General features: G+C 45.4%; 1 protein-coding gene across 1 annotated transcript in view; it reads left to right on the forward strand.

Annotated features, from left to right (window-relative positions):
- The window catches only part of BTC (betacellulin), a 114,327-nt gene that overhangs the window by 58,258 nt on the left and 31,156 nt on the right, over positions 1-24,913 (forward strand). Inside the window, exon 5 of the mRNA XM_030192136.1 lies at positions 14,150-14,248. Within this exon, the coding sequence (XP_030047996.1) occupies positions 14,150-14,248 (99 nt within the window). The remainder of the gene's footprint in view (positions 1-14,149; positions 14,249-24,913) is intronic.

Below are 24,913 nucleotides of genomic sequence, written 5' to 3' on the forward strand. Positions count from 1 at the left end.
TCTCTCCCCTGCCCTCCCCTCCCATCCATGTCCAGCGATTTTCTCTTCCCTGACCTCCCCTTCCCTCCATGTCCAGTATGTCTCCTCTCTCCCCTGCCCTCACCTCCCATCCATGTCCAGCGATTCTCCTCTGCCCCCTGTCCTCCCCTGCCATCCATGTCCAGCGATTCTCCTCTCTCCCCTGCCCTCCCATCCATGTCCAGCGATTCTCCTCTCTCCCCTGCCCTCCCATCCATGTCCAGTATGTCTCCTCTCTTCCCTGCCCTCCCCTCCCATCCTTGTCCAGCAATACTATGTTCCCTGCCCTCCTCTCCCATCCATATCCAGCGATTCTCCTCTCTACCCTGCCCTCTCCTCCCATCCATGTCCAGCGATTCTCCTCTCCCCCCTGCCCTCCCCTCTCATCCATGTCCAGCGATGATTCTTCCCCCAGCCCATCCTCCTTCTCCACTGCCTGCCAGCCAGTGAAGTAAAAAAAGAAAGGCTGCCGGCGTCGGAGCTTCCCTCTGCGAGTCCCGCCTACTTTGTTTCAACTTCCTGTTTCCGCATAGGCGGGACTCGCAAAGGGAAGCTCCAACGCTGCCAGCCTCTCTCAATCGCTGCACCATTTGCGCTGCCGAGTCCGTAAAAAAAGTAAGAAGGGGAGTGAGAGGAAGGGTTCGGGACTCCCTGGGGGAAAAAAGGGTGCTGGTATGCCATACCAGTGTGTACTGGCACAAAAAAAGCCCCGAGCATGGGACTCTTGATATTCATACCAAGTATTGTTCTTAAATTTTATTGACCATAGTGCTTGTTAAAGCTAGCAGATGGGCATCACTGGAAATAAGTCCTCTGGTTCTCTGTAAAGAGGACAATTTCCAAATTGAGCCTTATTGTTGCAGTGGTTACAGGTACGTTTTACTTGAGGACTTTGCATTAGTTTTAGAGTGAGAGCACGGATGTACATTCAGGAAAGAGAGGAGAGGGTGGTTTGACGCAGTACTCGGACATTATGTTGGCTTGGAAGGAATACTAAAGTGAAATCAAGTGTGAAAATACTGTAGATCATTAGATGTCACTGTGAACAAATTTCAAAGGATGGATTTTATTACTTTAGGGTGCCACTGCCCCAGTTTGCTAAATGAAAGATCTATGGTTCAGTCCATAGGTTTCAAAGTAGAAATGACAACAAAGAAGATAAAATACACATCTGAATCACTAAGAAGTAGCCCATACAGGTCTGGAAGTATGTGGGGGAGGAAGGGTGTGTGGTGAAGGAATCATATGGAACAACTTCATAGAATTATTTTCAGCCCCATTGTATTGTGTGTGTGTGTGTGTGTGTGTGTGTGTGTGTGTGTGTGTGTGTTTCACGTTTTTAGAGTTTCTGTGATGCAGAAGCTAGAACTGCTCCTCCCAGTGTAGCTCATACAATTATTTTCCAATGTCCACTGTGTTAGAAAGAATAAAAAAGCACCCATCCACTTAACTCTAGCATTAGTACTGAATTCAGTAGCCCAACAGGGCAGGAGTGACTGGGGAGTGGGGATAGTTTGTGCCCCTTCTACTAGAAATCTGGGAGACCCCCCAGTAATTGGCGGGGGAAGGCTCTTATGGTGATGGAGTTTGTCTTTGAGGGAAAGGGTGGTTCTATTATGCACCAACCCTTTTGCTCCTGGGTTGTGTCAAGCTGCATATTAGAGGCCCAGTGCTCCCAGGGAGGAAAAATAATACCAGCTGTCAAAGCTGGAGTTAATTTTTCCATAAATAACACATCTTGCAAAATTCAGCTCAAACTGCGTTATTCATTATTTACCATGTTATTGCAGGTTAATGACTCCTGTGGTAAATTAAGCTGTGGTAAAATGCAAAGTTACCACAGCTTAGTAACTGACATGTTGGTCTTTCTCTACTATAATTTACTATGTTACAATGTAATTACCATCTCAGTCTCCTTTTGCTTTAATTTTTACAATTAGAGAAAAAAAATATATAAATTAGGGGCCCTTTTACAAAGGTGCATAGTAGGCGCCTACTCATGTCCAACACATGTCAAATTGGAACTACCACCCAGCTACCATGTGCAGTGCTTACCTGGCGGTAATTGGCAGTGTATGCGCCTACACCAGCGTAGGCCATTTTTCAGCGTGCCTTAGTAAAAGGGCCTCTCACGTTACCTAGGATTTGCCCACTGGGTATTGCATCTTCTCTGCATTCTGACTGCCATTTCTTGAAGAACGCTGGTTATTGATTTGAGAAAGGGAGAGGGACCCCAGCAGTGGATCTTAGTTGAGGAATTAATCAGGTTCTTTTGGGTTTTTTTTTTAAGATTTCCTAGTCCTAAACATTGTGTGCCAAGTGAGATTGAGAAGTCTTGCTTAGTGCCAGATTAAATTTTACTATTAACAATCATTTACCAATATTAGTATTCTGTTACTCAATCTATAGGCACTCTTTCCTTCCTAAACAAATCCATGTTTGGCTGACAGATTTAGGAGACAGGTAAAACCAAAGATAAATAGGGATGTGCTATTTAGTGTACACAACATTTCTTTAGCATTCAGTAGATTGATACAGTGCACAAACCAAATAGGTTTTAGCATGCACAAAAAGATTTTACTATTTGCTAATAGGAAATTGAAAGTTGAAATAAGTGAAACTTTTTCAACTGTATACCTTTAATATCCTTAAAAGTACCTTCAAATTAGCTTTTTTAGTTACTTGATAGGGAAGTTCTTTGATTAAGCACATTTGACCTTTTTTGGTGTGTTTCAATTTTTTTATAACTGAGTGCCTCCTATAACATTGAAGCGTGGAACATCTCATTTAGAATAATGCCATGAATTTGTCTTAAAGTAACATTAAGATCATACAGTGGCTTAAATTTTGCCTATGCAGCCCCCATGGTGCGGGAATGCCCACTTAGGAAGGGGGCCAGGGAACCTTGCTCTGTGGAGATGGAGGCAGAGTATGACAAACATTAGTTTTAGAAAAAATTAATGCCACATCACCTGGACCAAAATTTTGCAATAGCAGCCACAGGATTTTCACAGATGTTCTCATGAGACTTTGACCCAGCAGTGGTAATTTCATAATGGGGCACCTACATTAATAGGGCAGAAAGGTTAATAAGATGACCTTTTAAGATATTTGCACAAATTCCACAGAGAGACCAGTTGAACTGTGGGTACTGACATTTACATCTGCTCAAGAGATGTCCCTTCTCTAAATTGCTTCTACCAACTGGGCATAATATTCCAGATGAGGTCTGAACAATGGGTATATTCTCTTTACTGGTCTTACTTTAGCATTCCTCTGATACTGGCCACTACTATAGTCTACTGTTTTGCAACCATAAGAGCTCTGGAGATGATTGCCCAGAAAATTCCGTCCTGTTGGTTACACATCTCTTCCCACATCATTTGCTGCGCCCTTAGAGTTCTGCACCCAAAACATGACTTGGTTTGGTTTTTTTTCATTGAATCTCAACTGACAAGATGACCATGTCTCAATCATCTTCATCAATTTTGTTGTAGATCTTACTTTAATGTGCAATAAAATATTGTTTTTTTATTAAGCCCTCTGTGAGATCACTGTTGAAAATATCAAACAGAATCTGTTTCAGGAAAGATTCCAGAATTATTCTATTGATAATCCTTCCTTTCATGGGAGGAAAACTGTTTACCAATGCCATCTGTTCATCACTCTATCATGTTTTAATTGTCACCAAAGCTGGGACCAACCACTAAGCTTCTCAGTTTATGTATATGGGCTAGTGGCGGAAGCTTTACTGATACTGAGGTGCATTAGATTACTGCCTCCCTCTGATCAAAAATTTCCTTCATTCAATCCAAGAAATGTATCAGATTCATTTGTCATGCTCTTTCTCCTGCCTTGGATTCTACAATATAATTCACTATTCTTTCCTTTTAATAGTGATTCCATAAATGTTATTTGTAGATCCAGAAATAATATAAGGGAATATTTCTTCATACGAAGGGTGGTGAGTGCATAGAGTAGCACTTCACTGAATGTGATGCCGGCTAAAACAATGCTTAATTCAAAAGCACATTGGACAACATCTTTTTATTTATTTATTATTATTTTTTAGGGTAAACCAAGAATTTGGACATAGTCTATGGTGCTGCAGTTGGGCCTGTCAGTTGCAGTGTTGAGGTGTTTTGCTCTTTGTTTACCAGAATAGCTTGGGGTGGTCAGCAGTGATCTTCTGAAAATGATGACCTCCTCATATTTATAAAAGAGGTTGAGATGATGGGAAAAAGGGAAGACAGAAGGGTTAGTTAGATTGTATAGCTTTTATTTGTTAAGCCATCATCAGCCAAGAGGTGCTGTTCATCATCTTTTTGCTTCGGTCTTCACCAAGGAGGATTTGGGGGGGACACCGGTGCCGGAAGAATATTTGAAGCGGGGGAGTCGGAGAAACTAAACAAATTCTCTGTAACCTTGGAGGATGTAATGGGTCAGTTCAGCAAGCTGAAGAGTAGTAAATCACCGGGACCTGATGGTATTCATCCCAGAGTATTAATAGAACTAAAAAATGAACTTGCGGAGCTACTGTTAGAAATATGCAATCTGTCCCTAAAATCGAGTGTAGTACCGGAAGACTGGAGGGTAGCCAATGTTACTCCGATTTTTAAGAAGGGTTCCAGAGGAGATCCGGGAAATTATAGACCGGTGAGTCTGACGTCGGTGCCGGGCAAGATGGTGGAGGCTATTATTAAGAATAAAATTGCAGAGCATATACAAAAACATGGACTGATGAGACAAAGTCAGCACGGATTTAGTGAAGGGAAGTCTTGCCTCACCAATCTAATGCATTTTTTTGAGGGGGTAAGCAAACATGTGGACAATGGGGAGCCGGTTGATATTGTATATCTGGATTTTCAGAAGGCGTTTGACAAAGTGCCGCACGAAAGACTCCTGAAGAAATTGCAGAGTCATGGAATCGGAGGTAGGGTATTATTATGGATTAAGAACTGGTTGAAAGATAGGAAGCAGAGAGTAGGATTGCGTGGCCAGTATTCTCAGTGGAGGAGGGTAGTTAGTGGGGTCCCGCAGGGGTCTGTGCTGGGTCCGTTGCTTTTTAATGTATTTATAAATGACCTAGAGATGGGAATAACTAGTGAGGTAATTAAATTCGCCGATGACACAAAATTATTCAGGGTCGTCAAGTCGCAGGAGGAATGTGAACGATTACAGGAGGACCTTGCGAGACTGGGAGAATGGGCGTGCAAGTGGCAGATGAAGTTCAATGTTGACAAGTGCAAAGTGATGCATGTGGGTAAGAGGAACCCGAATTATAGCTACGTCTTGCAAGGTTCCGCGTTAGGAGTTACGGATCAAGAAAGGGATCTGGGTGTCGTCGTCGATGATACGCTGAAACCTTCTGCTCAGTGTGCTGCTGCGGCTAGGAAAGCGAATAGAATGTTGGGTGTTATTAGGAAGGGTATGGAGTCCAGGTGTGCGGATGTTATAATGCCGTTGTATCGCTCCATGGTGCGACCGCACCTGGAGTATTGTGTTCAGTACTGGTCTCCGTATCTCAAAAAAGATATAGTAGAATTGGAAAAGGTACAGCGAAGGGCGACGAAAATGATAGTGGGGATGGGACGACTTTCCTATGAAGAGAGGCTGAGAAGGCTAGGGCTTTTCAGCTTGGAGAAGAGACGGCTGAGGGGAGATATGATAGAAGTGTATAAAATAATGAGTGGAATGGATCGGGTGGATGTGAAGCGACTGTTCACGCTATCCAAAAATACTAGGACTAGAGGGCATGAGTTGAAGCTACAGTGTGGTAAATTTAAAACGAATCGGAGAAAATTTTTCTTCACCCAACGTGTAATTAGACTCTGGAATTCATTGCCGGAGAACGTGGTACGGGCGGTTAGCTTGACGGAGTTTAAAAAGGGGTTAGATAGATTCCTAAAGGACAAGTCCATAGACCGCTATTAAATGGACTTGGAAAAATTCCGCATTTTTAGGTATAACTTGTCTGGAATGTTTTTACGTTTGGGGAGCGTGCCAGGTGCCCTTGACCTGGATTGGCCACTGTCGGTGACAGGATGCTGGGCTAGATGGACCTTTGGTCTTTCCCAGTATGGCACTACTTATGTACTTATGTACTTATGTACTAAGGGAGCAGACAGAATGAAACATTGTTCTCAAATATGCTAATAGTAATGCAGTCATCAGACTGAAATATAAACTGAGACCAGCCAAATTGTGTTGAAATTGTAGAATATTGAGAGGACCATGGAAAAAAAAGATTGCAAAAGTTACATAATGATGGATAAAATCAAGTGAGTTAATGTAGTAACATATGCATACAGTATCATATTAAGTTGAACCAAGACATGGAGGGTTTGGAGGGCAGTTTAATACAATAGGATCATTTTTCTATGTTTTGGCCAATTTTGTTATTCCATATCATCATGCTGATCAATCCATAGACTGGTGGGTTGTGTCCCATCTACCAGCAGGTGGAGATAGAGAGCAAACTTTTGCCTCCCTATATGTGGTCATGTGCTGCCGGAAACTCCTCAGTATGTTCTCTATCTCAGCAGGTGGTGGTCACACACAGCAGCAGCTCTGGCTAGGCCTCCAAGCCTAATTTTTAGGTTTTGTTGAGTGCCTGGGGTTGAGGGCTCTTTTGAGCAAGTGCAAACCTGGTGGTACCAGGTCCCTCCTTTTCTCCCCCCTCCCGCTGGCTCCGTTAAAAAAAAAAAAAAAAAATTTTGAACGTCCTTAAAGGCGTTTATTTCGACGTTTATTTAAACGTTTATTGCAGCTACTCACTGGGACACCAGGTCGTTACAGCTCGGAGCGGCAAGCAGGTAATTTTTACCTTTTTATAGCGGGCAGGGGGTTCCCCGATTCTTCTCCTCGTGGCATATGGCGTCGGAGGGCGAGGGCGCAAAGAGTCGCTCCCCGGATCGCTTGGGTGCTTCTAGAGGGGATGCGGGGGTCTTAAAGTCTGATTCGCCCTTGTTGGGTGACAGTTTTGTGACCGATGAGTGTTCCGGTCCTTCCTCCGGTGTGGCGGTTTTTCCCGCCATAAACGCCCATCCCCGGCTCCTCGCCTCCGCCATCTTGGCCGGCCACGCGGCTCGGACGGCTTCTTCTTGGGCCGCCCTTGAGGTAGGAGACATTAATGCCATGAACGCCCTTAATTTGGGCGACGGCACAAAGGTGGCTAAAATTAAGCGTCGTTTTTCCCGCGCGGCTCCTTCGCGGAGTGTCGCGCCGGACGCCATCTTGGATGCGCAGCATGTCTCTCCCCCGCTCTTGCGAGCGCCGGTTGAGGGTGCGTCTAGGGCTGTTGCCCAGGCTGCGGAAGTGCACAGTCTGGGGGGTTTCTCCCCCGAGTTTATTTTGCTGCTGCATCAGGCCTTCCTTATGCAGAACGCTGCCCCTGCTCCCTCGTCAGGTAAAGAGGTTGAGGCCCCCGGAGGTAAACGCCCTCGGGTTGATTCCCAGGCCTTGGAGGACTTTGTCTCCTCCGCTGTAGATGAGGGCAGCGTATCTGAGTTCTCCCAACGGTCCTTTACGGATTCCTTGGAGGAGACGGATCCCCGCTCGGATGGAGCGGATGACCCCTCTGCAGCGCGACTCTTTGGCTCAGAGGATTTGCCCAACCTGTTTGTGCAGGCCATGGGCATTTTGAAGATTTCCTCTCCGGAGGACGTCTCTCCCTCAGCCCCTGTTGGCTCTGCCATTATGCTGGGGACGAAACACCCGCCTAGAACCTTCCACGTGCATGATGCCATGCACACCTTAATTTCGGCTCAATGGGATGTCCCGGAAGCGAGCCTTAAAGTGGCTAGGGCTATGTCCCGCCTCTATCCTTTGCCTGTAAGTGAACGTGAGGCCTTTCTGTGGCCTACCGTGGATTCTTTAATCACTGCGGTGACTAAGAAAACGGCGTTGCCGGTGGAAGGTGGCACGGCCCTAAAGGACGCCCAAGACAGAAGATTGGAGGCGGCCTTAAGGTCGTCCTTTGAGGCGGCTGCTTTAAGTTTGCAGGCCTCAGTTTGCGGCTCCTATGTGGCCAGGGCGTGCCTGACTATGGTGCAGCGGGCTTCCCCCTCGGATCATTCCTTGAGGGCTGATTGGCCGGCCCTGGAATCGGGCTTAGCCTATTTGGCAGACTTGCTGTATGACGTCTTGAGAGCCTCAGCTAAAGGCATGGCTCAGACAATCTCTGCGCGGCGGTGGCTTTGGCTGAAGCATTGGTCTGCTGACCACGCCTCTAAATCCCGCCTGGCTAGATTGCCTTTTAAAGGCAAGCTGCTCTTTGGGGTCGAGCTGGACAAAATCGTGACCGATCTCGGCACGTATAAGGGCAAGAAGTTACCAGAGGTCAGGGCTCGGGCTAGTACTTGCCCTGGTACCTCCAGAGGACGGTTTCAGGAAGCCCGTCGGTACCGCCCGGGCAGGTCGGGCTCCTCTGCCCCCTCTTCCTTCAAGAGGAACTTCTCCCCCAAGCAGCATTCCTTTCGCAGAGACCGCCGTCCCGGAGGTGCTCCCTCCGGTTCTCCCCCAGGGTCTCGTACCCAATGACGGGGCCTTGGTCCACGCCCCAGTGCAGATTGGAGGACGGCTGTCCTCGTTTATGGGCGAGTGGACCACAATAACTTCAGACGCTTGGGTGCTGGAAGTCATCAGAGACGGCTACAAGCTAGAGTTCTGCCGACCCTTAAAAGACGGGTTTGTACTCTCTCCCTGCAAGTCTCCGGTCAAAGCTGTGGCAGTGCAGCAGACCTTGGACAATCTGATCCGCCTGGGGGCGGTCGTTCCGGTGCCAGAAAATCAGCTTGGCAAGGGACGTTACTCCTTTTTCTTTGTGATGCCAAAGAAAGGAGGTTCTGTACGGCCTATCCTCGACCTCAAAGGGGTCAATTGGGCCTTGAAAGTTCGGCACTTTCGCATGGAGACCCTCCGCTCTTTTATAGCGGCAGTGAAGGCAGGAGAGTTCCTGGCATCCTTGGACATCAAGGAAGCGTACTTGCATATTCCCATCTGGCCTCCTCATCAACGCTTTCTGCGTTTTGCAGTACTGGGCCGACACTTCCAGTTCAGTGCCCTCCCGTTCGGGTTGGCTACTGCTCCGCGGACCTTCTCCAAAGTAATGGTGGTCATCGCGGCCTTCCTGAGGAAGGAAGGAGTTCAAGTCCAGCCTTATCTGGACGACTGGTTGATCCAAGCCCCCTCTTATGCAGAGTGCGGCAAAGCTGTGAACCGGGTGGTTGCTCTTTTGAGCTCCCTGGGGTGGATCATCAACTGGGAGAAAAGCCAGCTGCGCCCGACTCAGTCCCTGGAGTTTCTGGGAGTTCGATTCGACACCCAAGTGGGCAGAGTGTTCCTGCCAGACAATCGGATTGTCAAGCTTCAGGCTCAGGTGGACTAGTTCCTAGTAGCCTCTCCTATTCGGGCTTGGGACTACGTGCAGCTGTTGGGCTCTATGACGGCCACGATGGAAGTAGTGCCCTGGGCCAGGGCTCATATGAGACCACTACAACAATCTCTGCTGCTGCGCTGGACTCCGATGTCGGAGGATTATGCTGTGCGCCTTCCCTTGGACCCAGCAGTGCGCAAGGCGCTGAGCTGGTGGACGCAGACAGACAAGTTGTCTGCAGGAATGCCTCTGGTGACCCCGGAGTGGATTGTCGTCACGACAGACGCCTCTTTGATGGGCTGGGGAGCCCACTGCTTGGGAAGGACAGCGCAGGGGCTCTGGTCTCCTGCAGAGGCAAGTGGTCTATCAACCTCCTGGAACTCAGAACCATTCGGTTGGTGTTGTTGGAGTTCATCCCGGTACTGGCGTTGAAGCCAGTACGGGTCCTGTCGGACAATGCCACGGCTGTGGCCTATGTCAACCGCCAGGGAGGTACCAAGAGCGCCCCTCTAGCCAAGGAGGCCATGAATTTATGCCAGTGGGCGGAAGTGAACCTGGAACAGCTGTCAGCGGCTCTCTTTGCCGGAGTCATGAATGTCAAGGCGGACTTTCTCAGTCGCCATACCTTGGAGCCCGGGGAGTGGCAGCTATTTGCTCAGGCGTTCTTGAGCATCACGAAGCGCTGGGGCCAGCCGAGCCTAGACCTGATGGCGTCATCGGCCAATTGCCAAGTGCCGCGCTCTTTCAGCAGAGGACGGGACCCTCGCTCCCTGGGAGTAGATGCTCTTCTCCAACAGTGGCCGGCACAAGAGCTTCTCTATGTGTTCCCACCCTGGCCCATGTTGGGCAGGGTGATAGACCAGGTGGCAAAGCATCCAGGCCGGATAATCCTGGTGGGTCCAGTCTGGCCCAGACGTCCCTGGTATGCGGACTTGATCAGGCTCTCAGTGGACCATCCTCTGCGGCTGCCAGTGGAGCAGGGCCTGTTGCATAAGGGTCCCGTGGTGATGGAGGATCCCTCCCCCTTTGGTCTTACGGCCTGGCTATTGAGCGGCAGCGTCTGAGGAAGAAGGGCTTCTCAGACAAGGCATCGCCACTATGCTGAGAGCGAGGAAGCGCTCTACTTTTACTGCTTACGCCAGGGTTTGGCGTACCTTTGCAGCGTGGTGAAGCAGGCTCATTTTCTTCATTCACTGCTCCAATTTCTTCAGTGTTGGCATTCCTGCAGTAGGTCTGGAGAAAGGCCTGTCGCTCAGTTCCCTTAAAGTCCAGGTAGCGGCCCTGGCTTGCTTCAGGGGCCGCCTGAAGGGTGCTTCCCTGGCTTCACAGCCAGATGTGGTGCGTTTTCTCAAGGGAGTTAAGCACCTGCGCCCTCCTCTGCACTCAGTGGTGCCTGCGTGGAATCTCAACCTGGTGCTAAGAGCATTACAGAAGCCGCCTTTTGAACCCTTGTTGAGGGCATCTCTGAAAGACCTGACGTTGAAAGCAGTCTTTTTGGTGGCTATCACTTCAGCCAGAAGAGTTTCCGAGCTCCAGGCACTCTCATGTCGAGAGTTTTTTCTGCAGTTCACTGAGGCAGGAGTGACTATTCGCACAGTGCCTTCTTTCCTGCCCAAGATTGTTTTTTCGCTTCCATGTGAATCAGCAGCTCTGTCTCCCTTCCTTTCGTAGGGAGGACTCCCCAGAGGAATACTCTGCTCTGAAATATCTGGATGTGAAACGAGTCATCATCAGATACTTGGAAGTAACCAATGTTTTCCGGAAATCGGATCATCTGTTTGTCCTGTTTGCAGGTCCTTGTAAGGGTCTGCAGGCTGCTAAGCCTACAGTGGCAAGATGGGTCAAGGAAGCCATTGCAGCGGCTTATGTGGCCGCGGGGCAACTTGGGCATCAGCCCATACATTCTCCAAGCATTACCGCTTGACTGTGGCTGCACGGGCGGAGGCCCGGTTTGGAGCTTCAGTGTTGAGTTCAGGGATTTCAGTGTCCCGCCCTGGGTGAGTACTGCTTCGGTACATCCCACCAGTCTATGGATTGATCAGCATGATGATATGGAAGGTAAAATTATGTATCATACCTGATAATTTTCTGTCCATTAATCATAGCTGATCAATCCATAGCCCCTCCCAGATATCTGTGCTGTTTTTATTCTGGTTGCATTTCAGGTTCAAGTTTAGTCTTCAGTTACTTCAGAAAGACTTTGTGTTCAAGTTTTTTCACTTGGATTCTTCAAGAGTTGAGACGAGTTTGTGTTACAGTGAGCTGCTGCATTCCTCTCCCCTCCGTTTTACGGGGCTGGATTGAGACTTAAAATTCTGCCGGCACTCCCTCCCGCTTCGTGCGGCTGTAGGGCAGCTTTGTACCCCTCCCGCTTCGGCGGTGTTAGGGTCAGTCAGCTCCTCCCGCGGTTGCGGTTGCAGGATAAGCCAGATCCCCCCGCATCGGCGGGTGTGGTGTCCCTCCCCCGCTCCGCGGGGATGAGCTGGACGGATTCCCCTCCCCCACTTGTGTGGGGATGAGCTGGGTTAATTCCCCTCCCCCGTTTCGGCGGTGGTGAGCTGGGCAGAGTGTCCCTTCGTGGGTGTAATTCTCTAAGTGCTGAGTCCTGCGGATGGAGCTTTGATATCGACATACTGAGGAGTTTCCGGCAGCACATAACCACATATAGGGAGGCAAAATTTTGCTCTCTATCTCCACCTGCTGGTAGATGGACACAACCCACCAGTCTATGGATTGATCAGCTATGATTAATGGAAAGAAAATTATCAGGTATGATACATAATTTTACCTTATATTTCTTTGGTTCACTTCAGAAATTAATGTTTGTAGAAGTTAGCATACATAAAAAATGTTTAACATGTATAAATCAACATTACATGCATTCAGAGTGTTTTTGCATGTCATTTTTGATTTAGTGTGTGTTTTTTAAACACACAGAATTGTTCAGACTAAAACTGCAAACCAAATGCACATCCCTTAGGTTCAAGATGCATTGCAAAAAGGATGTTTTATGGAGTGATTAGCTTTAATGAGGATAATTTTATAAAATATTAGCCATCTGTAAAACCTGTTTATGCACAACCATAGTCAAACTATATGTGCATGGAAAATGTGTACCTATTTTTACATGATCTCTATGTAGGTGATCCCAGTATTTTTTGGAGAAGTTTCAGTGTACAGATGTATTTTATAAAATGCTCATGTACATGTGTAGAGTACATGCCTAAATTTTAACCTTTTAGACAGCCTAGTGGTTAGTGCAGTTGACTTTGATCCTGGGGAACTTAGATCAATTCCCACTGCTGCTCCTTGTGACTCTGGGCAAGTCACTTAACCCTCCATTGCCTCTGGTACAAATAAATACCTGAATATACTATGTAAACCGCTTTGAATGTAGTTGCAAAAACCACAGGAAGGCGATATATCAAGTCCCATTTCCCTTTCCCTTATATAGCATTTTCATTTTCTTTCTCTGTTTACATGTGAACTTTCTGGGTGACGGTATCAATAGAAATCAAACAAAATAAAACATGGAAAAGAAAATAAGATGATACCTTTTTTATTGGACATAACTTAATACATTTCTTGATTAGCTTTCGAAGGTTGCCCTTCTTCGTCAGATCGGAAATAAGCAAATGTGCTAGCTGACAGTGTATATAAGTGAAAACATTCAAGCATTACTATGACAGTCTGACAGGGTGGGAGGATGGGGGTGGGTCGGAGGTATGCATGGGGACATCATTGATATTCTAACAGGATGGGTGTGGATAATTGAGGGGTGGGGTGATCAACAGAGAAATACAGCTTTATGGTTTATAATGGGCTAGGAACCCCAGATCCTTGTTAAGTCCTTTCTGTTGGGTGTTAAAATATTCAATCATTCTGACTTCAAAGGTCTTACGTTCTTGTATGTTTTTAAAGTTACCTTTCAAGATTCTCACTGTGAAGTCACTGGTACAGTGTCCTGGTCCTGTATAATGTTGACCAACAGGCGTGGGAACCCTACTGGCACCAGTATTGTTCATGTGATGTCTATGTAAATTGAATCTTGTCTTAAGCATCTGGCCTGTTTCTCCAATATAGCATCCTTCGTTACATTTTTTACACTGAATGATATATACCACATTGGAAGATGAGCAAGTGAAAGATCCCTTTATGTTGAATATCTTTCCTTTGTGAATCCAGACTGCCCCAATTTGACTGCCCCTATCGGACCGACCGTTCACTTGTCTATTAGATTGTAAGCTCTTTGAGCAGGGACTGTCTCTCTTTGTTAAATTGTACAGCGCTGCGTAACCCTAGTAGCGCTCTAGAAATGTTAAGTAGTAGTAGTAGTAACTGTGGGGTCCTGTGAAATATTTTGGCATAGTTTGCAACTGGATAAATTACAGGGAAGTGTGCCCTTCTGTTCCTTTTCAGTCTGTGATGGAAGTTTACTTCTGATTAGCTTGTGTTTTAAGTTGGGTGGGTGACAGTACAACCCTATAAATATGTTTCACTGTGTTCTGTAATTTAAAGCCAGAGGCACCTTTCCAAACTGAAAATCTCCTATAGCAGAAGTAACTGTTGGAGTAGCTCTGTAATGTACACCATCCTGCAGTTTGTATGTATGTGCCAGGAAGGTTACCAGTGTATTAATGTAGAGAAAATCTCTGTACACCCTATTAGAGTCCATATTAGATCCTGTCCTATTTCATGTATAATAAAGCAGTTGAGCTTTTGATAAACCATTTGTTTTATGTTTTATTTTTGAAGGCTTCATCATTGTTAGATGTGTGAGTGCGGGCGAGAATTCAACTGTTGGCCATGAAACCAGTGGCTTGCCCTGTAGCTACCAGGACGTAAACTGCACAGGTACTGTAATGAAGAGTGTAGCAAACAGCAGAATTCAGTGCAAAGGTAGAAACCATTTGCTCTGTTACTATGGTGAAAAATCCTTTTTAAAAAAGTGAAATTTTATTTGGGGGGGGGGGGGGTTGTGTGTGTTTTGGCTTCTGCTATTTAAACGTATCTGACTAATGTTATGGGACAAATATTAGAAATTAAAGACCTTGTTTACTAAGCTGCGTTGTAGGCATGCTAGCAGTTTTAGCGTGTGCTAAAAATTAGCATGCGCTAATGCTAAGCTATACCCATATATTCCTATGGGTGTCTTTAGTGTTAGCGCATGCTAATTTTTAGGTTGCGCTAAAAATGTTAGCACACCTTTGTAAACAGGACCCTAGGTGAGGGCAACGATGCAAAATTTAAATAGTGATTAATCTTGTGAATAAAAATTAAAAACACGATTAATCACACTTAATGACAGGATGCATGTTGGGCAGTAAAAAATAAAGTTTTGAACAAAATGTAATACTAAACTGAAAATAGCACAAAGCGATTTTTTTTCAGACATTGTTGTAATCCATTACAGTTTTTTATTCTTTGTAGAATTTTTTTTATTTTTTGTTCTTTTCTTTTTATTCATTTTTTTTAGCCTCCTCAGTCTTCACCCAGTTTCTCTCCCCCCCTCCCCCAGCGTTTACCTCTAAAGCAGGTACAATCACAATCTCTGCCTGTGAAAACATGCTCCCTCCCAAAGGCATCCTTTCCCCAAAGCTACATGGCCTTACCTTCTGTAAAGGAAAGTAGGGAAGGAGATTTTCCCTTTAATTTCCATGGCATTATTATCATCCTCCCTCCCACTGCACCCAAACACTACCTAATAAGAACCCAGAGTTTCTCTCATGTCACCCCCCCCCCACCCCGATTTACCTTTACAACTGGACTCAGGCCTCATATTTTTTTCTCCTTCCTCGCTGCCTCAAAGTCTTTGTCTTCCCCTGCATGGCTGAACTCTGCAGATACTTGAGCCAAGAGGATGCAGAAAGTTTGGGAAGTCTTGTGGTTTCAAGTCCCAATATTACACGCCCTGCAATAACACGAATCCGCATATAATGCGATCATGTCTTGGCTTCCCTTTTTTACATACAGCTCCTCTGTTGGCAATGTCTAGCTATGCTGGGGTGGGTGGAGCACACCCCTATGCCTTTATGAAAAACACTCCAGCCAATGTCTAGCTACGCTGAGGTGGGACCCCCAGTTTCAAAACAACTTTGGGTGAGCTCTGTCTACATGGCTGAACGCCGCTTCTAGTGCCAGTGTGAAAACAACTTTGGGTAAGCTCTGTCTGTGTGACTGAATGCCATTCTTGGCACTATAATGCGATCCTTCATTTAACGTGATGTTATTTTATGGATCCCAATCATTGTGTTATATCGGGGTTTCACTGTATGTTCTGTGTAAGATATGCACCTATTTACTGAATGGGTGGGCAGATCCTAGAGATAGGGTGAAAGAAATATGGGAGAAGAGACAGGGCAAAAGATGTTGGAGAAAAGGGAAAGATTACAGAAGGCAAGGAAGAGTGTGAGGAGGGATGAGAGAGAGACAAAACAGGAAGTAGTTGCTCTCTGACTTTTTAACCAGCAATCAATGCTGGCAGACAGACAGCCAAGGACTGGCAGAGTGGCAGCAGCGAAACAACAAACTCCCATTGTTTTGCAGGGAGGAGAAGGAGCAGCTGCCCCCCCCCCCCCCCCATTCTGTCACTTATGCTTCCATTCTCCTACTCTAGCTGCCAGAGATAGAACTTGTTCTCTGACAACCAAGAGCTCTTTGCACGAAATGCACACATACAATCTATGAACAACTGGGAGATAATCATACTTGTGGCACTTGGCACAAAAGACTTAATAGCCCCCATCTTGCTGTTGGAATTCCATCTGTATCTTAGTATTGTTGAGTTGTGTGTTATTGAAAGTTGCTACCAAAGTAGGGATTCTTAACCTAATATAAATTTACTAAAAATTGTCTGGTAGCCCGATTTACTCCTGGGCTGCTTCTTGAAGGGCCCACGCTTGAAATCAGGAGCAGACCCCCATCACATTCCCCTCCCAATCTGAAGCCCCCAATCGTCAAAAGCCCCTCCCCCACCCTCCTATAGACCCCCTCTTCTCTCCTGGGCCTACCTTATAATATTGGTGGGGTCAAAGTAAGAGCCATCTTCAGTTGCTCCTGCCCCTGGCTGGCACCAGATTCTCCCTAAAGTAGCCTCACAGTACTACCATTAGGGTTCAAGCTGCCATATAAGGACTTTAAATGTCTTTTCATACTTCTTCTGACATAATACCCATACTAGTTTTGATTCCTTCCTCTGAACCGCTTCAAGTCTTTTTATATCTTTAGCAAGATATGGCCTCCAAACATGAACCCAGTTCTCCACGTGGTGCCTCACCAATGACATCTCCTCTCTTTATGCCTCTCTGTGCACACTAGCTTCTTTCTGTCTTGGCCACTGCCTTGCCACATTTTTTCACCACCTTGAGATCCCCAGACATCATCCCTAAGTCCCTGTCCTGGTCTATACATATCAGCCTCTTACCCCCTATTACATACAACAACTTTGAATTTGTACACCTCAAGTGCCTTACTCTGTGCATTGTGTGAAGTTGTATAAAGGTTGTTACTAATAGTCTATTCTCCTTGAAAAGCCTTCTCTCTTTCTTAGCCAAGTTTAACTCCTTTGTCTACCTACTGTCATTTCCTGATTATTCCTACTACCTCTGTCCTGATGGGTCAGCTGAGTATGACCTTTCTCTCCAGTCAAGTTCTGTCCTTTTTGGTTCTTTTATCTCTCTCTCCCCTCTGCGTATGGGTGCTGTTCTTGACCCCTCTGACCCATGTGCTCAGACATTCTCCATCTTGCCTTGGACAGCACATGTCCTCCTGTCCCTCCTCTAAGAAAACTCAACTTTTTGCCTCATTCATTCTTTCTCTCATGATAATACAGAAACCCAGCACCCCTTCTCTAAACTGCTTTAAGAGGCCTTGACAGTGACAAGACTTGCTTCGTAATGTAAGGAGAGAGACAGAGTAGTTGTTGCAAACGATAGAAGCAGCACTTGAAGGTTGCTTGGACTTGGGGAATCAGCATAGTGTTGAGGCTAGCTGTATTCCAAGGTTCCTGACTAGTGATTTTAGGGGGAGTTCATATTTTTATGACAGAAGACACAGAGCATGGTGGTATATAGAATTCACTGGGAAGAAAGGCGAGTAGTGGAGTGCCAATGAAGCAGCTCTTTAGTTTGCTTGGATTTGGGGGATCAGCTGCTTTTTAACATATTTATAAAAGATCTAGAGATTGGAGTAACTAGTGAGGTAATTAAATTTGCTGACGACACAAAGTTATTCAAAATTGTCAAATCACAAGAGGATTGTGAAAAATTACAACAGGACCTTACAACACTGGGAGACTGGGCATCCAAATGGCAGATGTTTATTGTGAGCAAGTGCAAAATGATGCATGTGGGAAAGAGGAACTCGAACTATGGTTACGTGATGCAAGGTTCCACATTAGGAGTCACTGACCAGGAAAGGGATCTAGGTGTCATCATTGATGATACGTTGAAACCCTCTGCTTGGTGTATGGCGGAGGCTACGAAAGCAAATAGAATGTTAGATATTATTAGGAAAGGATTGGAAAACAAAAATAAGGACATTATAATGCCTTTGTATTGCTCCATGGTGTGACCGCACCTCAAATACTGTGTTCAGTTCTGCTTTCTGCATCTTAAAAAGATATAGTAGAATTAGAAAAGGTACAGAGAAGGGCGACGAAAATGATAAAGGGGATGGGATGACTTGCCTGTGAGGAAAGGCTAAAGTGGCTCCTCTTCAGCTTGGAGAAAAGACGGCTGAAGAGAGATATAATATAGATGTATAAAATAATGAGTGGAGTGGAACAGGTAGACGTGAATCGCTTGTTTACTCTTTCCAAAAATACTAGGACTAGGGGGCACGCAATGAAGCTACAAAGTAGTAAATTTAAAACAAATTAGAAAAAGTATTTCTTCACTCAATCAATGTGTGATTAAACTCTGGAATTCTTTTCCAGCGAATTTAGTAAAAGCAGTTAGCTTAGCGGGGGTTTAAGAAAGGTTTGGATAGCTTCCTAATAGAAAAGTCCATAAGCCATTATTAAGATGGACTTGGGGAAAATGTACTGCTTATTTCTAAGATAAACAGCATAAAATGTGTTGTACTGTGTTGGGATCTTGCCAGGTACTTGTAACCTGGATTGGCCACTGTTGGAAACAGGATGTTGGGCTTGATGGACCTTCAGTCTGTTCCAGTATGGCAACACTTATGTTCTTATGATTCAGAATGCTGCAGCAAGACTAATAGAAGTTTGTAAGCGATGTGACCACATCACACCATTTTTTCAAAAACTTCACTGGCTACCACTTCAGGGCTAAATTTAAAAGCCCTTAATGGAGATGGGCTAGAGTGCTTGAAGAACAGAATCTCCCTCTATACACCTTTAAGGGCACTAAGGTCCTCTCATGGAGTATCTCTACCACACCCTCTCTTAAGGACATCACACAATTTGATACCTGCCAGCGAGCCTTCTGTGGAGTAGCCCGCCACTCTGGAATGCACTCCCTGAAAGGCTTCACATAGGACAAGGCTATCTCTACTTCAGGAAGCAGGTGAAAGCTTGGCTGTTCACTCGGGCCTTTGATGGAAGAAGTAACTAACTTGCTAGTCACACACACGTAAGAAGTGACACCGGTTGCACATACTATAACAGGACATTCATTCCTACCCTAGCTAAGATAATATTCAAGCAACTTTCTTTAAATTAGCCCCTTATTTTCTAATTTCAGTTACTTTGTCTTATCTAGCTATCTGGCTTATTTTCGAAAGAGAAGGGCGCCCGTCTTTCGACACAAATTGGGAGATGGGCATCCTTCTCTCAGGGTCGCCCAAATCGGCATAATCGAAAGCCGATTTTGGGTGTCCCCAACTGCTTCCTGTCGCAGGGATGACCAAAGTTCCCGGGGGCGTGTCGGAGGTGTAGCGAAGGCGGGACTGAGGCGTGCCTATCAGATGGGCGTCCTCGAGCAGTAATGGAAAAAAGAAGGATGTCCCTGAAGATCACTTGGGCAACTTTACTTGGTCCATTTTTTCTTATGACCAAGCCTCAAAAAGGTGCCCGAACTGACCAGATGACCACCAGAGGGAATCGGGGATGACCTCCCCTGACTCCCCCAAGTGGTCACTAACCTCCTCCCACCCTGAAAAAAACAACTTTAAAAACTTTTTGTGCCAGCCTGAAATGTCATACTCAGGTCCATCGCTGCATTATGCAGGTCCCTTGGGGGGAGGTATGTGTGTGTCTGCAGAGGCATAGCGAAGGCATGAATGTCCTTTCAAACATTTTGGGCGTCCTGAACTGCCCCCCGCACAGGGACGGCCAAATTTCAAGCAAGTGGAGTGGACGAGTGGTCTAGTGGTTAGAGCACTGGTCTTGCAATCCAGAGGTGACCGGTTCAAATCCCACTGCTGCTACATGTGATCCAAAATCCAAATAAATAAAGGGTATGTCGAAGGCATAGCAAAGGCATGGACGTTCTTCTTTATTTTTATTTGTTGCATTTGTATCCCACATTTTCCCACCTATTTGCAAGCTCACAGAAACATCCACATTTTGGACGTCCTCAACTGCCGTCGCAGGGACGGAGGCATAGCGAAGAATGTCCTTCACCCATTCTCTGAAAAAAAAAAAAGACGTCCCTGATGAGCACTTGGACGTTTTCACCTGGACTTGTGTTTTTCTAAGGTTGTAGACGGCTATTATACACGCAGCTTGTCTGCATGTATGAAGCCGTCTTTGGCATGCGCAAAGCAGCCACGCATAATGCTTGGCTGCTGTGCACTGGCTTCCCCTCCTTAGGAAGGAAATCGTGTGCAAATGAGCTAACAGCGAGCAGCTCATTTGCATGCGATTTCCTTCATGCATGCCCGTTCTTTTCCGAATCGCTAAGGGATCGGTAAGGGAAGGGCTTTTTCCGTTCAGTTAGTACAGCTGGCTGAAGGTAAGTGAGCTATGTACCTGGGAGCAATTTGTGAAGTGCACTGCAGTGCCCCCTAGGGTGCCCGATTGGTGTCCTGGCATGTCAGGGGGACCAGTGCACTACGAATGCTGGCTCCTCCGATGACCAGATGGCTTGGATTTGGTCGTTTCTGAGATGGGCGTCCTAGCTTTCCATTATGGCTGGAAATCAGAAAAGACCAAGTCCTGGGGACGACTATTTCTAAGGTCGACCTAAATTTGCTGATTTGGGTGTCCCCAACCGTATTATCAAAACGAAAGATGGACGCCCATCTTGTTTCGATAATACGGGTTTCCCCGCCCCTTGCTGGAGCCGTCCTGCGAGGCCGTCCCCAGGAAAACTTGGGTGTCCCTTTCGATTATGCCCCTCCACATGTTCCATCTTTGCTTACATCCTATGATGTCTATTAAAATGTTTTATTGCGTATTGTGTTGATATTGCAATGTAGCTTATTGTGCTATACTTTGTATTGTTATTTGAATATTTTTACTGCTGTAATTGTTTATTGCTTATGTTTGACTTATTCTTGCTGTACACCACCTTGAGCGTATTCCTTCAAAAAGGCAGTGAATATATCCCAATAAATATGTAAAGAAATAAAATAAATTCAACCATTTTCTAATGCAATTCACCTTCCTCCAGTCCCAACCCCAGCCTGCTCAGTTTATTTATGAGCCTCCTGTAAGGAACTGTATCAAAGGCTTCACTGAAATCCAAGTACATCAAATCCAGGGTATGTCCTTGATCTAGTTCTCTTGTCACCCGGTCAAAGAATTCAGATTTATTTTACCACAATCTTCCCCTGGTAAAACCATGTTTCCTTGGATCTTGCAACCCATTGGGTTCTAGAAAGTTCACTGTCCTTTCCTTCAGCAGGACCTGAATTACTTTTCCAAGCAGTGAGGTAGGGCTTACTGGCTTGTAGTTTCCTGCTTCTTCAGTTACCATTTTTGTGAAGAGAGATCATATCCACTCTTCTCCAGTACCATAGAACCTCTCTTGTATCCAAGGATCTATGAAACATATCTATAAGAGGACTAGCAAGAACTTGCTGATCTCCCATAATATCCTGAGATGTATCTCATGCAGCCCCATTGATTTGTCCGTTTTTTTAAGTTCATAAACTGAAAGTAGAAAAGGCCATGAGGCTGGATTAGATACAAGAAGGTTGAACCCAAATTGAAACCTAGACTGGATAGCATTTAAAGGTAGCTTAATACAGTTCTCTGAGATTTAACATCTAATGGTGAGGTTACTGTCAATCTTCTGTTGGTCTATTGAAGGCTATTACTGTGCTTAGGAGTTATTCATGTTATTAAATATTGAAGATGTTTTTCATTTTGTCTTTAACGGAACTCCTCTTTTGTGCTATAAACTTTGGTGGCTAGCAGGTGGAATGCATCCTTAGCAATGTGGACAGGAATAACTGGGCAGCCTGAAAAGAGCCCGTTTTTGTCGTGTTCTTCTGCCATCTACTATAAGCCCCACTTTTGCTCCATGTAACAGTCTGAAATGAGCTTTAGGTTAGCAATTCTATAACAGGGTTCCAATTATAGCTGCTAGTTATGGTGCCTTTTTCAAGCCTATTTTATAAAGAAAAGTATGAACCTAATCTTTATGGAATACTACTAGCACAAGTGGCTGGAAATGCATGAGCACTTACATCAGTTTTGTAACCTGTTTGCATCTGTTTGAGAGCTGGAACATGCTCCACCCAAACAGGTTTATTCATATTTAATATACTGCCTTTCAAAACAAATAGCAAAGTTAAAATAAATCAGAGCAGGAAAAGAACTCCATAATACAGGAAAGAAAAAAAGCCAAAGACATGACCACCAGCAAAGTACATGCCACCAAATCATGATGTGTATTTTTCCACTAGTCGGTATTTTATAAGCGGTCATTTATGAGCATATGTAACTACATACAACTTGGTGGTTCCTTGTAGAATTACCCCTTATAGGGCTTTGATTTTAACTTCTGGTTCAACTTGGGACTCTTTCACACAGCTACTAGCTACAACTCCTACTCTCGGAGTGATCTAATTATTTATCGTTGAGATCTATGTGAGCCCATGACTAAGACATAAATAAGTATTTGGGTTCCTAGATTATTTGACTTCCGATGCAGGCAATTACTACTACTACTACTTAACATTTCTAGAGCGCTACTAGGGTTATGCAGCGCTGTACAGTTTAACAAAGAAGGACAGTCCCTGCTCGAAGGAGCAATTATGCTGAAACATGGCAGTGCCAAGCCCTCATTTGTGATTTTATGATCTCCTATTGTATTTTTCCAGATTTGGATGTGTATATATTTTATATTCACCCTTGTGGTGGATTTTGTTGTATTAAAGATTTTGGAAACGTTCTCTTAGTGCCTTGATTTGGTGACTTCCACTACTTTGTTGTGTTGTTCAACTTGGGACTCTTCAAATCAGGTTTGCTACAGTTGCCTGATGCAAAGCATTTGTCAGTCTTCTGTTCCCCAACCTTCATTTATGAGCCAAAGTGCTATGGGCTTGACGTTGGCCTTGGGTCTCATGGCTAAAATTAGTGCTACAGCAAGAAGGAAGAAGGCCGTTGACATGGAGCGATTGCAGCAAAGGGGAAACCCACTGCTGTACATATCTTGAAATTAGGGCTTCTGGTTTGCTATGATGCTACAGAATTGCAGCAAATCATCCGCTGCCCTTTCCCACCATGACTGGCATTGGTCTGCCTTCCCCTTCAAAGCCAGTATTCTCTTGCACTGCATCTCTTGCCACCTCCCAGCAGATGCAGGACTGATCCTTCCTTGCCTGTTCTCTTATTGTTTCCTGCTTACTACGTGCCCTGTTATTCTCTCAGCTCATCCACCCCTCCTCTGCTTTCTGCCTCTGCAGCTGTAGATATGATCCTAGGATATGATCCTAGTACTGTAGCTGCTGGCAGGTCTCCCTCAGTGCTGCAAATCATGTGACTCTGTCAAGAGGTTATCACATCAACAGGTCTACAGCTGTCATCATTCTTCCAAGTAGCTGCCAAGTTTGTGTTATTTCTAGACTTCAGTGAGGTACCTCTTCTCAGGCTGTTTAAATCCCTCTTGTTTTGTTTTTTTATGTAAAATTTAAAGTGACAACATTCACAAGTACAGTTAAAGCAACATTTAATTTAAACCATGAGGATGATATAATCCAGTGTTAAAATTACATTTGTATTCTGTCTGGAGCAAATGTTTGTTTCAGTGTACCACTCATGAGAAAGGAACCGTTACTTCCAGAGCCTGCAACACTTGTATTTCAATATTTTTTCTGCTTCATGTACATATGATGGGCAATTCTACCACTGGGCACTTCCATTTAGGCACCTCAGGGACATGTGGTGGGAGCCAATTCTGTTAGTGTACCTGGGCATCCAGGTTCCATTATAGAATACTAGTGGAACTCAATATCGGTGCACCTAACATTTAAGCACCTGCAATTACTCTGGGGTAAATTTGGCAGGATCACGTGTAACTTAAGTATTTTGTAAAATGTAAATGGGAGCGCCACCCATGCTCTGCCTATGTGTGCATCCTTCTTGAATTTACATGCTGTGTAAGTTATGCGTGCCATTACAGAATAGCACTGAGTGCCCTGCTGGCACTTTCATGTGTAAGGCACTTGAAAAAAGTAAGAAGAACACCTGCATAAAGAGAATTACAGTAACTGAAGTGGGAGATAACAAGAGCTAAGATAAGAGAACAAAGGTGAGAGGTAGAGAGGAAAGGGCATACTGATCGGATACGATGAAGGGCAAAGAATGAGGAGCAGAGCACAGAATCTATATGAGGTTTGAATGTGAGAAAAGAATCAAAAATAACACAGAGTATCTTGATAGTCATTGAATGGGAGTGGGACTTCATCAAGTGATGGAGTGTAGATACATACCTGTGGCAGGTATTCTCTGAGGACAGCAGGCTGATTGTTCTCACAATTGGGTCGTCATCTGCAACGGCCCAGGAGACCGGCAAATCCATAAGAAAAAATAAAAACTTGTAGAATGCACCGGCACACAGGCAGAGCGAACCGCGCATGCGTGAACGGCTTCCCGCCCGCAGCACGAGCATGCCCTCTCAGTTTCATAAAAAGCAAAACAGAATATAACAACTCCAAAGGGGAGGAGGGGGAGGGTTTGTGAGGACAATCAGCCTGCTGTCCTCAGAGAATACCTGCTACAGGTATGTATCTGCACTTTCTCCGAGGACAAGCAGGGTGCTTGTTCTCACGATTGGGGTATCCCTAGCCCCCAGGCTCACTCAAAACAATGAACTTAGGTCAATTGGGCCTCGCAAGGGCGAGGACATAACATGGATTGACCTGAAAAGAAACAGAACTAAGTGAGAGTGCAGCCTGGAACAGAACATAAATGGGCCTAGGAGGGTGGAGTTGGATTCTAAACCCCGAACAGATTCTGTAGCACCGTCTGCCCAAACCGACTGTGGCGTCGGGTATCCTGCTGAAGGCAGTAGTGAGATGTGAATGTGTGAACTGATGACCACGTTGCAGCCTTGCAAATCTCTTCAATGGAGGCTAACTTTAAGTGAGCCACGGACGTAGCCA

The sequence above is a fragment of the Microcaecilia unicolor genome, chromosome 2 (assembly GCF_901765095.1).
Source record: "Microcaecilia unicolor chromosome 2, aMicUni1.1, whole genome shotgun sequence".
NCBI classification, from domain to species: domain Eukaryota; kingdom Metazoa; phylum Chordata; class Amphibia; order Gymnophiona; family Siphonopidae; genus Microcaecilia; species Microcaecilia unicolor.